Source organism: Dama dama, chromosome 23, assembly GCF_033118175.1.
Source record: "Dama dama isolate Ldn47 chromosome 23, ASM3311817v1, whole genome shotgun sequence".
In the NCBI taxonomy this organism is placed as follows: Eukaryota; Metazoa; Chordata; class Mammalia; order Artiodactyla; family Cervidae; genus Dama; species Dama dama.
The window spans coordinates 77,704,760-77,721,763 of NC_083703.1; the positions used below are offsets into that span (position 1 = coordinate 77,704,760).

The 17,004-nt window shown below is 48.7% G+C and overlaps 1 protein-coding gene across 7 annotated transcripts in view; it reads left to right on the top strand.

Moving 5' to 3' along the window:
- The window catches only part of SLC9A8 (solute carrier family 9 member A8), a 73,980-nt gene that overhangs the window by 40,255 nt on the left and 16,721 nt on the right, over positions 1 to 17,004 (top strand). For all 7 annotated transcript variants that reach the window (XM_061127463.1, XM_061127465.1, XM_061127466.1 and 4 more), the window contains 4 exons: positions 560 to 703; positions 7,987 to 8,125; positions 9,586 to 9,691; positions 16,309 to 16,425. In XM_061127463.1, the coding sequence (XP_060983446.1) occupies positions 560 to 703; positions 7,987 to 8,125; positions 9,586 to 9,691; positions 16,309 to 16,425 (506 nt within the window). The remainder of the gene's footprint in view (positions 1 to 559; positions 704 to 7,986; positions 8,126 to 9,585; positions 9,692 to 16,308; positions 16,426 to 17,004) is intronic.

Here is a 17,004-nt window from a genome sequence, read left to right on the forward strand (position 1 = left end):
GGGTGAGAGCACTGGCCTGGTGGGAGGCAGCCCTGGTTTTGATGTCTGCCACCCATGCCGCCCGGCCCCTGGAGCACGCTGGAGTGCTGCGGACTTTCGGCACTTCCTCAGATGTTTCAAATCTGAGTGGAGGCTGGCGACCGTCACAGGCGGTACTCTGGTGGCCTGGTGACAAGGGGCAAAGCACAGGTCAGGCCCAGGAGCACATGGGCCCTTTGGGGGCCATGGCTCCAGCTGCCCTGACCAAGAAGGCTGGGATGTCTGTCATGTGTTTAAGCAGAAGCCTTCCTTGTGTCCCTGCTCAAGATGAAGGCTCGGTTCTTGCGGTGGAAAACCAGGCCACTCCTCACAGCTCCTTGTGGAGTGGACCTTTCACTGCTCCACCCACAGTGTCAATCAGCAGGTATTTTAAGTGGAAGACAAGACACCATCTTCTGTAGTTTCTTCAGCTACAATGTGTCCCGCTTTGTTACACTCAATAGTCTTTGACTTTGTTTTACTCTGTGGACCAGGGGTTAAAGCATTACAGAGTTGCCCCTTCCTTTTCTCTTCTCCACAGTTTTGCATTTGGCTCCCTGATTTCTGCCGTTGATCCAGTGGCCACTATTGCTATTTTCAACGCCCTTCATGTGGACCCAGTGCTCAACATGCTGGTGTTTGGAGAGAGCATTCTCAATGACGCAGTCTCCATTGTCCTGACCAAGTAAGTCTGCTTTCTTCAAGCCACGGAACTAAAGGGCCTCATGTCGGAGGCAGATGTCTCCTTGCAGCTGCATGTACTGCTGCTGGTCCTGTGGCTGAGTGGTTCACTGCTTCTCCATCCTTCTGTCCTGACAAACCTTCCTGTGCCTCAGGAATACTGTCAGGGCCCAGGGTGATTAGAGGAGAATCCGCCCTGTAGGACCCACCTCTTAGCAGTGCTTTTATTTATTTGTTTAGATCTTGCCACACAGCATAGGGGATCTTAGCTCCCCGACCAGGGGTCGAACCCGTGCCTTCTGCATTGAAAGCACAGTCTGAACCACTGGACCGCCAGGGAGGTCCTTAGCAGTGCTTTTAAATTAAGCCCAGCTTGTCATCTGCATCACTGGGGTGCTTATTAAATGTCGCATTCCCAGGCGACACCCTCAGAGCTCCTGATTCAGTAGGTCTGGGATGAGTCCCCAGAGGACAGCCCAGCAGCCAGTTGAGGGATCAGCATTTGGACAGGATTATTCCAGACGAAAACAGTCAGCAGTGGCCCTGTTCTCCCACTTGTGAGTGCTGGGCACCGGCTTTTCGCCGCTATAAGATAAGGTAATGATACTGACGGACATCCTGCCTTAAGCTGCTCTAGTGTGAAGGCTGCTTTGGAAACTCTGAGGTTTTTCAGTTGTTCATTGGTATTACTACCCGTGTTGATAGTAGCTGTGTAGGTGAGTCATGAAGTGTCAGGAAGTCACTGCGGGTACTTCCCTGGTGGTCCAGTGGCTAAGACTCCTTGCTTCCAAGGCAGGGGCCCTGGGTTCAATCCCTGGTCAAGGGAACTGGATCCCACATGCAGTAACTAAAGATTCTGGATGCCACACCTAAGACCTAGCACAGCCAAATAAATAATAATAAATATTTTTTTAAAAGTCACTGGGCAAAGGGTCTGAGTTCATCTCATGCATTTATTGGACGCGGGGCTGTTTCCTTGCCCTAGCACTCGGCAGCTGTGGTGTTTGTTAACAGGTACGGCCAGGAGAGCCCAGCAGTTCTACCAAAACCCAGAGAACATGCAGACAGTCAAAACTGCTGGAGAAGAGAGCCCTGTGCAGGGCGTCAGAGATGAGCCAAGAGGATTTGAGGGGCCACTATGTATCCTGTTAAAGATTAGTTTCTCCTTTTTCTGATTTTGGACTTCCTTTCTTTGTTGTGGGATTCCTTGCAAAGCATAACCACTCAGTGGTTTTCTTAAAAGCCTCATTATAGACTACATTCACAATTCTTGTGTTGGAATAAAAGAATATTTTTATAGTGGGAAGAGCCCAGATCTTGGAGTCAGACTGACCTGGGTTCAAGTCCCAGTGATGGCTACTGATAGCTGTTTGACCCTGAGCCACTGGCGTCTCAACATTAAAGTAAGGGCGACAGCGCCTCAGCCCAGGGTTCAAGTTGAGGATGGACTAGGTAAGTACCCTGTGTGAAAAGCATCTGCATTAGGGGACTTCCCTGGTATTCCAGTGGTTAAGAGTCTGCCTTCCAATGCAGGGGATGTGGGTTTGATTCCTGATTGGGGAACTAAGATCCTACATGACACAAGATAACAAAGCCTACGTGCCCACACACCACAGCTAGAGAGAAGCTAAGACCCAATACAGCCACAAATAAATATTTTTTTAAAAACAGAAGCATCTGCCATCTGTTAATGTGAGATCCTTTCATCTTCTGCCCTTGTCCCCAGCTGTTGTTTCTTGTTTGTCTGTTTTTGTCCTCCTTTTGCAGGAAGAACTTACCAAATGTTGTTTAATTGAAAGAAGGGCTCACCAGACCTTAAAACAGAAATATATGTATATATTCTAAAATAATACATATATTCTGCATATAAAATTTAGAAAACTCCAAAAGGAAGAAGAAAAAGAAAACAATACATGCATTGTAACGCCCAAGAGATAATTACAGTTAACAATTTGGTAGATGTATCCGTTCACTTCAGTCGCTCAGTAGTGTCCAACTCTTTGCGACCCCATGAACCGCAGGACGCCAGGCCTCCCTGTCCATCACCAACTGCCTGAGTCCACCCAAACCCATGTCCATCGAGTCAGTGATGCCATCCAACCATCTCATCCTCTGTCGTCCCCTTCTCCTCCTGCCCTCAATCTTTCCCAGCATCAGGTCTTTTCAAACTGTGTTCTATTTAGATGGGTATATGCTGTATTGTAACGTTTCCATTGAACAGAGTTGATAAAATAGTCTTCTATAACATCATTTGACCAGTTGTAGAGTGTTCCTTCTATGGATTTACCATGATCTCTTTGACCAGTTCCCTATTATTGGCTTTTTTAACGTTTCTCTTAAAACTTTTTATAGCTTTATTAGGAGATTATCATATATCATGCTGTAAGACCTTTAAAAAATAATCTGATGGCAATAATTTTTTTTTAAGATCTGCTTTGAAAACTGCTTAGCTTTCTGGTCTTTACTTTTATCTTGAGTCCTGGCTGTGCATTTGAATATTTGTGATTAAGAGTTTTGCCAAGGGACTTCCCTGGTGGTCCAGTAGATCAGGATCCACCTTCCAGTGCAGGACACATGGGTTTGACCCCTGGCCAGGGAACCAAGATCCCACATACTGAGGAGCACACGCACTGCAGCAAGGAGCCCGTGTGCCGCAGCTAAGGCCTGACGCAGCCATGAATGAATAGTGTTTTTAAAAAAAGAATTTTGCCTAAATTGGAGGTGACATCATGAGTTATTTTTGTAGATTAGGAGCTAAACTCAACTGATTTGTCTCTGATTTATTTTTTTCCTAAATCTCTCGAGGTAGAATCTTCGTTCTGAGCTTTTCCAGGTCTCTTTGCCACAAAAAAAGGCCAAAGCTTAGGAGATACTTTCTTTTTTAAAATGAGAAAGGAGGGAGTCACTGTAACTAGCCACACATTCTTTCTGGAAAAGTACTTTTGAGGGCCAGGATCACCTCTGATGACAGTTCCCAAAATTGGATCAGTGGGCACATGCATAGGTAGTTTCCCACCTTCACCTCCTCTGATGCTGGTGCACAGGTTGGGGCGGGAGTCACTGACCTGCGTCAGCCTCTCTGACTGTGAGCCCACTGGGATTTTCAGGTAGAGGAGGGAGGTAGGGGAGAGGGGGGCGTGGCAGGCCTGCCTGTGTTTGCCTTGTAGGAGGGAGGTGTTGTCAGCTTTCCTTGATTACAAGGAAGAATCACATCTTGTTTTTAATGTATGCTTCATAAATGACCGTTTTCGAAGTGATCTGATGATGATCCATTTATCTTTGTAACCGAAGATGTTGATGAACTACCCCCTTTTTTTTAATGTTTTCACTTTCATAAATGCCAGAAAAACTAAGTATCTCCTGTTTCCTTCATTAACCTTAATTAAATTATTTTTAGCTTTGATTTGTTGCTGTGACAGTCTATTCTTAAAATAATTGCTGTAGAAACCTTTGTTCTTTCCAGCTGCAGCTAAAGCTCATGAAATGGATCCTGAATCAGTATTATTTTTTATTCTTTAAGGTGTGAGAAACATGGCCTGAAGAAAAATAAAATGCACAAAATCTTGAGGCCACAAAAGGTCTGAATTCTCTCTTCATTTATCCTGAGTTCAGAAACCATTGGCCTTGGCTTGGGGTCTGCTGTTAACCATTGTTGTGACCTCACCCATTAGCCACTGTCTTTGGACCTCAGCCTCCTTTGCGTGAAAAGAAAGCAGTGACACCAGCCAGCATCCTAGCTGTGGTCGTGAAACGGGGTGAGGGCAGGACACTACTCACGTCATCCGTGGATCCATCTGGGAGCTAGAGGTGCCGTTTGCCTTCAAAAGCACTTTCCCAATAAGAGCCCTGTTGGTTCCCAGCATTCCCCTCGGTGGGATGTTAACCCATGATCTGCTGGGAAAGAACAGGAATGGGGGCGATTGGAGTGAGTTTGGAAAACATTTATGTGAGAAAAGTTAGTTTTCTTTTTTTGCAGGACTTTTTAAAACCATTACTATGTTATATTGTGCTGTGAATCACCACAAAAGGCTGAGGTTATCTGACCAAGCCATCCTTTTATCAGAGATTATCCTGCCCTTTTTTTTTTTTAACTGGCTGTACCACACAGCTTGTGGGATTTTAGTTCCCTGATCAGGGATGGAGCCCCAGGCCCTCAGCAGTGTGAGCCCGGAGTCCTGGCCACCGGACCGCCTGGGACTTCCTGAGATGATCCTGCTTTAAAGTTATGCCAGTTTGGGGCTTCCCTGGTGGCTCAGTGGTAAAGAAAGTGCCGCCAGTGCAGGAGACACAGGTTCAATCCATGGTCTGGGAGGCCGTGCGCCACAGCTGTTGAGCCTGTGCTCTGGAGCCCGGGAGCCACAGCTGCTGAAGCCTGTGAGCCCCAGAGCCTGTGTCCGCACTGCAGCCCATGCCCCACCGCTGGAGAGTAGCCCCAGCTTGATGCAGCTAGAGAAAAGCCCCACAGCAACGAAGAACCAGCACAGCGAAAAAAAAATACCTCCCCCCCCACCACCAAAAACGTTATACCAACCCAGGACTTCCCTGGTGGTCCAGGGGTCAGGAATCCACCTGCCAGTGCAGAGGATGCAGGTTCGATCCCTGGTCCCGAAAGATCTCCCATGCTGCAGGGCAACTCAGGCCCATGCAGCACAACCCCTGAAGCCCACTCACCCCAGAGCCCAGGCTCTACAACAAGAGGAGCCACCACAGTGAGAAGCCCGCACACCACAACTAGGGAGGAGCCCCTGCTCGCATGGCCAAAAATAAATAAATAAAAAGAAAACCAACTCTTAAAAAATGATACCAGTTCATGAAACACTGATTAATGAGGCCGAATGTTACTCTAGACAAGTCTTTGTTTTGTTTACTGATTCAGCAAAAGTTTGTTGAGTATCTTCTGTGTGCTGGGTTCTGCGCTAGGGCCTGGGCATGTGGCAGTGAGTAAGGTGGGCACAGGCGTGGTCCTCATGGGATGATTCACTAGTTCGGCGTGCTGTGGAGGGCAAGTTAGGCACCAGGAGAGCCTGTAAGTGGGCCGGCCTGTGGGAAGGCAGATGTCCCTGAGGGAGGGTCACTGACCCTGGGTTCTGAGAACAAACCAGAGTCAGCTGGAGCCCAGGAAGAATGGCATGTGACCTGCAGGGAGGTGCGGGTGGCAGTGGGGCCCGGCCTGAATAGGAGGAGGTGAGGTCAGAGGTGTGGAGGGGAGGATCAGGGCAAGACTGGGGTTCCTCTTAAAAGCAGCAGGAGGCTGAGGATGGGTTTTGATCGGGCCAGTAACCTGATTGGGGCTTCCCAGCTGGCTCAGCAGGAAAGAATCCCCCTGCAGTGCAAGAGACCTGGGTTCAATCCCTGGGTCAGGAAGATCCCCTGGAGAAGAGAATGGCAATACTTCAGTGTTCTTGCCTGGAATCCCATGGACAGAGACGAGCCTGGTGGGCCACAGGCTACAGTCCTTGGGGTCACAAAGAATGGGACATGACTGGATGACTAACACACAGTAACCTGATCAGATGTGCATTTTCAAGGATAATTCAGGCCCCTGAGTGTTGGGTTCTCCTAGAAAGAGCAGGATGTTTATATGCAAGGATCGGAGAGGCAGAAGCCCTGGACTGGAGGATGATGGCGGAGGGAGGGAGGGAAGTGGATGGATTTGAGAGAAGGTGTAATCAGCAGGAGGAAGATACTTAACAGGAATGAACATTTTAATGGTAAAACGGTTTTACCTTTGGGGATGAAACCAACAATTGAATGTAATGACTGCTGACATTTTACTTTGCTGTCTAATAGTGAAGGGGAAGTCCTTTCCGTTCTTCCTGCTAACCCCTTCCAGCCCACACTCTGGGCCTTACCCACAGACATGTCTTCTTGAGGCGGCTCCATTATACCTGGCTTCATGCCACAGCCTCAGTTTCAGGTTTGTATCTCACAGGAGCCCCACTCCCCCACCCCCACTCCATCCTGAGAACGCTCCCGTGACTCCTCCGGGCCTTGCAGATAAAAGACCAGCTCCTTAGCTGGGCTCGATCCCTGGGTCAGGAAGATTCCCCTGGAGGAGGGCATGGCAGCCCACTCCAGTATTCTTGCCTGGAGAATCCCATGGACAGAGGAGCCTGGCGGCTACAGTCCTTGGGGTCGCAGAGTCGGACACGGCTGAGTGACTAAGCGGAGCACCTGTGTGCTGCCAGTGCTTGGAGGCTCCCTGCCTCCACACGTGCTCTTTCCTCTGGCCTGAGTGCGCGCCCTCATTTCTTCACCTCGCTAACCCTTCTTTAGCCTGAGTTGAAACCCAGCCCGTGTGTCATAGAGAACCTGTCTGAGTCAGGTGCCGCCGTGTGTCTCCTCTGCTCTTTCCTGACGTCGACTGAAGATGATGCCCAGCCTGAGAGCTGCGAGTTCAGTTTTATTTGGAGCAAAATGAGGACTGCAGCCCAGGAGATGGCACCTCAGCCAGCTCTGAGAGACTGCTCCAAAGAGGCAGTGGAGGGAAAAAACACTCAAAAAAGAGGCATTGGGGGAAGGTCAGCTTATATGTTTTTGGTGAAAGGCACATTCAGTGCAGTCAGGCACTTACTTGACAGAAGGTTTTCTGCTAGTCACAAGGAGCTGATGTCATCATGAAGGGATTTAGTGCTCCAGATACGAGGAGATGCAAGGATTGGGATCATGAAATCAGTTCCTGAAAATAACTATCTGAAGACCTGTTCCACCAGTTTCCCTGGAGCACAGAGTGCCTCGTTCACCCTGAAGTCCCTGCAGCGGGTGTGTGTTGCGGGTCAGCAGCGCAGGGTTCCGTCTGCACAGAGGCAGACGGCAAATGCCCTTGGCAAGCGCCCGTTTGTAGCTGACATGAGATGGTCCTAGCTCTCGTCTTTGTGTGCCTGTATCTGTGTCTCTTATTTTTGGCTGTGCTGGGTGTTAGTTTGTCTCATGGGATCTTTCTTGCGGCATGAGAACTCTTAGTTGAATCTAGTTCCCTGACCAGGGATGAAACCCGGGTCCCCTGCACTGGGAGCTTGGAGTCTTAGCCACTGATCCACCAGGGATGTGCCCCCATGTTTTTCTCCCTTATTAGACTACTTGACTCCCTAAGGGCAGGGACCTGCTCTCACCTCTGGACCCCCAGAAACTAACAGTGCCTGGAACAAAGTAGATGAACAAACGTTTGGCAAACAGGTTGAAGGATGGAATGAATGAATGAGAGATTAAGCAAGAAGTTAAGTTTTGAGTCCTAAGTTAATTTCTAATAACTTTGTCTATAACATTTTAACTTCTTTTATTTCCTAGCACAGCTGAAGGTTTAACAAGAAAAAATATGTCAGATGTCAGTGGGTGGCAGACCTTTTTACAAGCCCTTGGCTACTTCCTCAAAATGTTCTTTGGCTCTGCGGCACTTGGTACCCTCACTGGCTTAATATCTGCATTGATATCCTTTTAATATGATGAACACGCGTGGCCAGGAAGATTATTCCTAATTACATCCATCTCTCATCATTTTCTCCAGTTCCTTAAGAGGACCAGTTGTAGACTAAAGTCATATTTAAGGAGGGTTTTTATGCTTAGTTTTGGTTTGAAGAGCACTTTAAACTCAAGGATTTTAACATTTAACACGTGAAATGTAGCATGTCACTTTTCAAAGCTTAAAAAAACATGTACATGGTTGAATATCAGATCTGATTTTGGGGTCTCCTCAGTTCCCAGGGTATGAAAACTGTATTCAGATGAATTTTATTTTCTGCCATCTCACTTTTCACATTAAGAAAATTGGAAATTAATTTCCTTTGAAAATGTCAAATTGAGAAGATCTCTACCCCACTGAAACTATTTATCTGGATGAACCAGGAAAGAGACTTTCAAAATGAGCTCTATCTAAGTTATTCGCACTGATTTTGTGGCTTAACAACCCACAAGCTCTTCCAGCCAGAGAAACAAAGAAACTTGTTAAGGCCACCGACACCTTTATTGCTGTAGAAAATTTGTCGTGTTTAAAACAGAAACAGGCCCCAGACCATTCCTGTGTGCGTCTCGGGGAGATGGCCACCTGGCCTTCCTCCGTGAGCAGTCTGCCTCGCAGACGGACAGAAAAGCAGCTTCTGCCTCAGACAGGCACATGTGTCTGCCGTCCTGTTGAATTTTCCCTTCAGTTCCCACGTCCAGAAGTCTCAAGGCGCTGTTGAGTCGGCTGACAGCTTCTCATATTGTACCAATAAACAGAATGGAAAAGAAGACTTTTTCCAGTTCAGTATTTTCCTCTGCATTTATCGCTTTCTTTAGAAGGGTGGAGGAGGGGGAGAGCCTCTGCCTTATTGAAGCCGAGTAGACGGGTGCTGTGGGCGCCAGCACAGGCCTGCCAACGACAGGAGAGCACGTAGAAGACTCTCCTGTCACAGGAGCGTGGGTTTATAAAGGTCCAGGGACAGGAGAGAAGGTCCTGCAGCAGCGCACTGGTCCCCACGGTTCTGGGAACCCCGTAGTGACCTCGTCTGATGGAGGAGGCAGCGTGGAGGGGGTCATGGCCCTGGGAGCGGCCTGGCAGAGTGGGCTGTGCTCAGTCTGTCTGCCGGCCCGGCTCTGCCCCTGCTGCTCCCGGGCCCTCCAAGTCAGCATTTCCAAAGGAGTTGACTTGGGTGACTATAATGTTCCCCTGTTGCTTGTCTCAGGAATTTACATCTCTCAGTATTCTGTCAGATTCCCTTCCTTAAAACAGGAGTCCTCCCTATTGAGGAAAAAGTCTGTATGACAGATTTTTCACTCATTATCTTGAGGTGTTCCCACATCTTTGTATCCAGTGTTTACCCTTTCTATTTGGAAGGCCGTGGTTTTGTGACTTCTCTAGATCACCCGTAAGGGTTCTTGGGTTCTTTTTCCTTGACCGTTGTCATTTACGTGCTGAAGCACATTGACCTGAGGAAAACGCCTTCCTTGGAGTTTGGCATGATGATCATCTTTGCCTACCTTCCGTACGGGCTCGCAGAAGGGATCTCGCTCTCGGGTAAGTGATGGAGGGCGTTGGACTGTGGGGGTGGACGGCGCGTTGTCCAGCCTGGAGAAAGAGCTTCTGTCGCTTGGGTCACTTTCAGTCATAAGACACAACTCAGAAGAGCTTGAGCAATAAAAACGGCTTCCTGGATCTCTAGGGAGAGTCTGGATTTAGACCTGGCTGGATCCAGGAACTCAAGTGTTCCCGTGGTCACCTTTTTCTTTTTACCGCCATCCTGTAGCAGAGATCAAAATATCTCTTCCCAGATTGCCTCTTTCTCAAAACAAGCCCTCTGAAAGGCCTTCACTCAAAGCATGGGGTCTGACTGCCAAGGGCAGTCACCGGATGCTGTCACCCACTGATCTGCATTTTTTCACTATGGTTTTGCCTTTTCCAGAATATAAATGTCATATGAAGGGCATCATGTAGTATGTAGTCTTTTGTGACTTATTTTTTTCAGCTATCATAATGTTCTTGAGAGACACCACATTTTTGCTGTATCCATAGTTTATACATTCTTACTGAGCTGTTTTTTCCATTCACCATCCGAAGGACATTTGGGGTTTTCCAGATTTTGACTATTAATGTGTATATGTCCATTAATCTTAGATAAATACTTAGAAGTAAATTTGCCTGGTTTTACAGTAGGTGTATACTTTACTTTATCAGAAACTGCCAGGTGTTTTACAGAGTGATTGGACCATTTTGCATTCCCACCAGAATGTATGGAAGAGTTTCAGCTGCTTCACATCCTCACCAATACTTAATTTTAATTTTAAAAGCTAGCCATGTTGATATAGGTATGTGGCAATTTGATTTTGATATGCCTCGATATAATTTGTCTCATGTTCCTCTTGGGATTTCTTGAACTTCATGGGGTTATGGTTTATGTAAAGTTTATGGCTTTTATCAAATTTAGTACATTTCTGTTGGTTTCTTGAAATTTTTTTCTATTCCTCCTCTGCTGTTGAACAGAATCCTCTTTCCTTCAGGTCAGTGTCTGGTGTCATGCATGGGTTCTCTGCGAGAAGGTCTTGCCAAGGAGGAAGGAGAGAGAGGACTCTGGCTGTTCTCGCTGGAGAAGCCTGTGAACCTCAGGGTCTCGTTTGTTTTGAATACCAAGCCAGTTCTCTTGGATAACTCCATCTCAGTCCTGCCGTCCCGTGCTTCCCTTATCTTTTGGCGCTTACAGAAATAGTGCCCGTGAGTCACTTGGCTCTAGTGACTCACTGTTTTTACACGGGTTTTTCTAAATCGTGTCCCACCCCCCTTGAGAGGAACACTGAGTACCTATTGGCAAACATACATTTCATGCGTCCTTTGATAATTTGTGATTAAAACAAGGGGATGTTTTTCTTGTCCTTTCTTCAGAGAGGCAGTGTTTTCTGTTTGTAGGAGTTTCGTTTCCTCAGGGACTTGTGCTCTGCATGCTAATGGGGCCAAAGAGAGCCAAGAACACGCTTGTTCACCTCTGAGTAACAGGCTGGCTCTGCCCACGCTTTGTGGGTGGGATGTTTGTCACGCAGGGTTTTCAGAGAAGAGGGGACCGGCCCGTTACTGTAAAAGCAGCACCGGGAAGGGCAACCTCAGGGCTGCCCGCTCCTTTCTCTCTGTGCTCTGGCCTTCCTGTCTCAGAGGCCACGCTCCCTGTGTAAATCTGTGTGTTTAGAACACAGCAGTTAAGGGCACCAGACAGACCTGGTTGGAATTGTACCCCCACCTCTCATTAGCTGTGTGATCTCAGACAGCAGACTGAACCAGTATGAGCCTCCACTTCCTTGTATGAAGTGGAGGATGTGATCATACAAGGGCCCCCGGCCTTCCCTGGTGGTGCAGTAGGTGAGACTCTGCCTGCTGACTCGGGACATGTCAGTCCCCGGTGCGGGAAGCTTCCGCATGCCACAGAGCAGCTAAGCCCATGCGCCACAGTTGCTGAGCCCGAGCTCTCGAACCCGTGAGCCGCAAACTGCTGAGCTGGAGTTCCACGACTGCTGAAGCCCGGATGCTCTAGGGCCCGTGAGCTGCAACTGCTGAATCCCGGGCACCTGGAGCCTGTGCACGCAACAAGGAGTCGCCCCCGCTCGCTGCAAGTAGAGAAAACCCAAGGGAAGGAACGGAGACTCAGTGCAGCCATAGATAAATAATTTTTAAAAAAGAAACGACGTGAAACAGAGAACTCAGAGTGACGTAACAGAGCAGCAGCGGGCCAGGAGCATCCCGAGGCGGGGGTCAGGAAGCTGTCCTCGAAGCGGTGCTGTGCGTGGGGCTGAGACCTGCGTTGCGAGAGGGAGGCGGCCGGCCGCAGGAGGTGCCAGGGAAGGCGGGGGTCGGCAGCAGAGGCCATGGGTCCCAGGTGGCGGGGCGGAGCTGGGCTCGCTCCAGGAAGAGCAGGAAGGCTGGGCCAGAGGGGCAGATGCCCCAACCTGCACAGGACTCTCAGACCTGGAAAGAAGTTGGGATTCTGTTATACAGGCAAAGCCGAGTGTTGAAGGACTTTTTAAAAACCACTGTGCTACGAATAGGTGCCATACCTGTAACATGACCCTGTTTATTGCTTTTTAGAGAGAGAAAAGCTTTATAACAGCATGGTAAAAGAGCTGGCGGTCTGCACGTCTAGCTGTTAATAGTAGTGCCTGTGGGCAGGCGGTGTGAATGAATAGTCTCTTGTTTTACTGTTCACCTCTGTGTTCAGATGCTACAGTGCAATGTTTCTGGTTGGGTCTTTAGCAAAACTGACTCGGGCTTGACTCGGCCTTAGCCTTCAAGACGCGCAGTGTGTTTTACCCACAGTAAAGGTCAGTGCAGTAGAAATTACACACGATACTCTTTCAACTCCTGCCTTTTGGACTTGAATCCCTTTATTCCTCAATTACATTCGAAACCATGGGTTTAACTGAGACTAGAAATGAATTTCCTCCCACCTCCCTTCCTCTCTCCCGTCCTTCCTTCTATGAGGCTGACCATTTGCTGCTGCTGTCCACTTCCTTAAATGCTGCTTTCTGAAAGAAGTGAATGTGTCAGGATTTTTCATTCCAGGTCTTGTTTTAAGTTCCCAGGTCTTTTATCTCCAGGACAGAGCCCGCTGGCACCGTCTTCCCCTTCAGTGTCTTTGAGCAGCTGCAGTGGGTGAGGGTCTTCTGGTTGGTGATGTTATCTGGGCTTAGGGAGGGCGCGTGCACTGACCCTGGGGCTTTGGCACCCACTGCTGACCCTGACTCTCTCCTTCAGCCCCTGGAACTTGGGAGGCCGTCTAGCCCCAGACTGGACTGGTGTGGGTCATGGCTGGCTGTCCACTCTTTCCTTGGCCAGAGAGCCCATTTCTGTATGGTCCAAATTCAGCCCCCAGATGGGGTTTATCTCTACAGAAAGTTTTAAACATTTGAGTTAGTTGCTGTCATTAAAAGTTGGACGATTTCTGGGAATTCCTGGAGGTCCAGTGGTTAGGACCCAGTGTTTTCACTGCAGGGGTGTGGGTTTAATACCTGGTTGGAGAACTAGATCCACAGGCTGTGTGGTGCAGCAAAAGAAGGAAAAACGTTGGAAGATTTCCTAAGAAGCAGATTTCTGGCATCTCTCAAAAACCAGAAGGAGAGGAAGACTGGTCGGCACTCACTCGGCCCCCATCCACAGAGCTGCTGTCATCCCTTTATAGATGGGCCTGTGCCTTCTTTCCACACGTGCCACACACCCACTTACTGTTTTAATCTTTATTTTTATTGTCTGGCCCCTGAGTTTGGGTTTCTAACCCCTGGCCTAGTGCACCAGACTCACGTGGGCAGCCTGACCTCTTCTGCACTGAGCCTGTCTCCTTGTTTTCCAGGAGGCAGTGGCCTCAGTCCCAAGGGAGTTTCCACATTTCACTGTCAGATCTGGCTTCCTGGAGCCTTAGACTTTCTGCAAAGTGAAAGTATTAGTTGCTCAGTTCAGTTCAGTCATTCAGTCGAGTCTGACTCTTTGCGACCCCATGAACCGCAGCATGCCAGGCCTCCCTGTCTATCAGGAACTGCTGGAGTCTACCCAAACCCATGTCCATTGAGTCGGTGATGCCATTCAACCATCTCATCCTCTGTCGTCCCCTTCTCCTCCTGCCCTCAGTCTTTCCCAGCATCAGGGCCTTTTCAAATGCGTCAGCTCTTCGCATCAGGTGGCCAAAGTATTGGAGTTTCAGCTTCGACATCAGTCCTTCCAGTGAACACCCAGGACTGATCTCCTTTAGGATGGGCTGGTTGGATCTCCTTGCAGTTCAAGGGACTCTCAGAGTCTTCTCCATCACCACAGTTCAAAAGCATCAATTCTTCGGCGCTCAGCTTTCTTTATAGTCCAGCTCTCACATCCATACATGACTACTGGAAAAACCATAGCCTTGACTGGATGGACCTTTGTTGGCAAAGAAATGTCTCTGCTTTTTAATATGCTGTCTAGGTTGGTCATAACTTTCCTTCCAAGGAGTAAGCGTCTTTTAATTTCATGGCTGCAGTCACCATCTGCAGTGACTTTGGAGCCGAGGAAAATAAAGCCTGACAATGTTTCCACTCTTTCCCCATCTATTAGTTGCTCAGTTGTCTCCAGCTCTGCAATCCCATGGACTGTAGCCCACTAGGCTCCTCTGTCCATGGAATTCTCCAGGCAAGAATACTGGAGTGGGTAGTCATTCACTTTTCCAGGGGATCTTCCTGACCCAAGGATCAGATCCAGGTCTCCTGCACTGCAGACAGACTCTTTACCATCTGAGCCACCAGGGAAGCCCAAGTGTGGGACTTTCCGGAGTGGCTATCTAATGTCCGGCCTCCCGAGGGCTGTGACCACCTTTGTGGGCAGAATGACAGTATGGGTGGAAGCCCACTCCTGTCACAGTTTACGTGGTTGTGATTCACAGCTTACGTGGTTCAGGCTCCTCTGGGGTTGACTTTTCCTTCAGGGTGAGAACCCCCAAGTCTTGGCTCTGCAGTGAATTTGCAGTGAACCCTTATTGAAGCTGGCTAGAGAAACAAAGCCCTTGAGAGCCCAGAAGCCAGAACCGTCTAGCACTGGATTGTGCTGAAGAAAAAGAGACCCCTGGGAGTGGTTCCACAGAAGCTGAAGTGAGCTGTGCCGTGTGCCTGCCCCAGCCTCGGCGGTTTGGGCTGTCCCTCTGTTCCACCTCACGTTGCCTGTGGTGTCCACGGTCTGGGTGCAGAGTCAGGAAGAAGCTCTTTGGGTGCTCGCCTGCAGGAACTTACCAAGAGGAGCAGGTGAATCGAGGGGACAGTCAGAGGTTTTGTTGTCGTGTCTTATCTAGTGGAGCAGAGGCTCAGAATGGCTCCTGACTTCCAGAGTCTCGTCACTGCTGTCAAGTCGCAAGTAAAGACATCTGCCGCCCTCTCCTTCCCCTTCTCCAAGCTCGTCAGGGGTGGCTCGTGGGCAGCGCTGCTTGAGTTTCCCAGCCCCGCCTCCTTTTGGGGCGACAAGGAAAGAGCAGACAGGAGTTTGCTGTTTCCTAAAAGGGCCAGGAGATGAAATGTTCCAGCTTCTGCTCTCTCTCCGGCCAGTAAATACCTTTTCGGTGCCACGAAGAGTGGGGTTTTCCTGTATTTTGTAAAGTGTCGTTTATACAGCAAGCTTACCAGTTGAAACATCTCCAATGCAGTTCTGTGCTTTTTCACTCATTTTTAACTGGAAAGTTAGCTGGTAATCTGTTTCTACAAGATGGCAGAAGTAAGTTACGTTTTTGCTTATAGAGTTTGACTTGGAATTCATGTATCTTGGCAGCTTGTTTAAAGGCTTTGTAAAAATCTCAGCTTCTTTACATGAAATAAAAACCTCCTTGCTGCTGCCTCGCCAGGAAAACACACAGAGGAAACCTGTGTTAAGTGGCTTCAGCAGTGATTAGGGCAGTGGACAAAAGCTGAAACTCACATGCTCAGAGCGCAAGCAAAGTTGTAGATGCTCTCATGGAGACCGTTAAAGAAAAAAACACGTCACTTAAAAAAGAAAAAGAAAAACATCTTTCTTTTCATAGTATAAGGTTAATTCATGGTGACCGTGGGAAAATTCAAAATTACAGCATGACAGGGACTTCCCTGGTAGTCCAGTGGTTAAGAATGCCTTGCAATGCAGGAGACCTGGGTGTGATCCCTGATCGGGGAAGTTAGAGCCCATTATCCACTAAGCCCCTGAGCCTGCGCGCCTTGGCTCGAGGGTCTGTGTGCCACAACAGAAGGGCCACGTGACCCTTTCTGCCCCAAGAGTGATACGTGTCCCCCTTCTATCCACTCACGACAGTGACAGCCCACACCTGCTCTGCCCTGGGCTCATGACAGGCACTTGGCGTGGCTGCTCTTCATTACCCTCCTAAGAGTTCCATGAGCAGGTTTGATTAGTCCCACTGTACAGTTGGCAACACTGAGGCTTGGGAAGGGGAAGAAACTTGACCCACGGTCACCCAGCTGGTAATGAAGCTGCCAGAGAGCTGGGCCCATAACATTCCTCTGGGAAGCCTCAGGTACTATTTTCTTCTCGTTTTTCTTAAAACACCTAGTACTTGAGGCTGCAGGACTTTCAGGAAGCGTGAGGCGTGATTTGCGTGTCACATGGCAGGTGCTTCTCTGCTGTGTTCATGGCTGTGCGCTCTGCCTTCTGTCCCCCTCCAGGCATCATGGCCATCCTGTTCTCCGGAATTGTGATGTCACACTACACGCACCACAACCTGTCTCCGGTCACCCAGATCCTCATGCAGCAAACCTTGCGGACCGTGGCCTTCTTGTGCGGTGAGTTCGGCCTCTGTGCAGTCGCGTGCAGGCCTCCCAGAGCTGCTTGTCCTCCCTGCCTCTGTTCTGGGGGTCCCTTGAGATCTTCCCTGACAGAAGAGGCAGCATGATCCCTCAGGGCCGGATACCGCACGCCCTTGTCTCTTGTTAGTTACTCTGGCTCTCACATTCCATAAGGAGTTCTAATACCTAACAGGTGGAACTTTTGATTCCTATAACTTTAAGACCAAAAATAGTGAGAACTGCTATAATTATGAATATTTGAGACGTGTACATTTACCATATGTGAAAGTGACATTTCCAAAAATCTATTCCTTGGAACTGAGATTCATAAGAGTTAGGTGAAAAGAAGACTCCATGGGATTTCCGTAGTGGTTCAGTGGTTAAGACTCCATGCTTCCACTACATGGGACAAGGTTCGATCCCTGGTCAGGGAAGTTCCACGTGCTTCGAGGTACGGCCAAAAAAATGAAAAAAGACTCCGTAGTCAAAAAAAAGTTTGGGAAATCCTGGGGTAAGTAAAGTTTAACACGGACTTCCCTGGTGGTTCAGTCCACCTTCCAGTGCAGGGGACTTGGG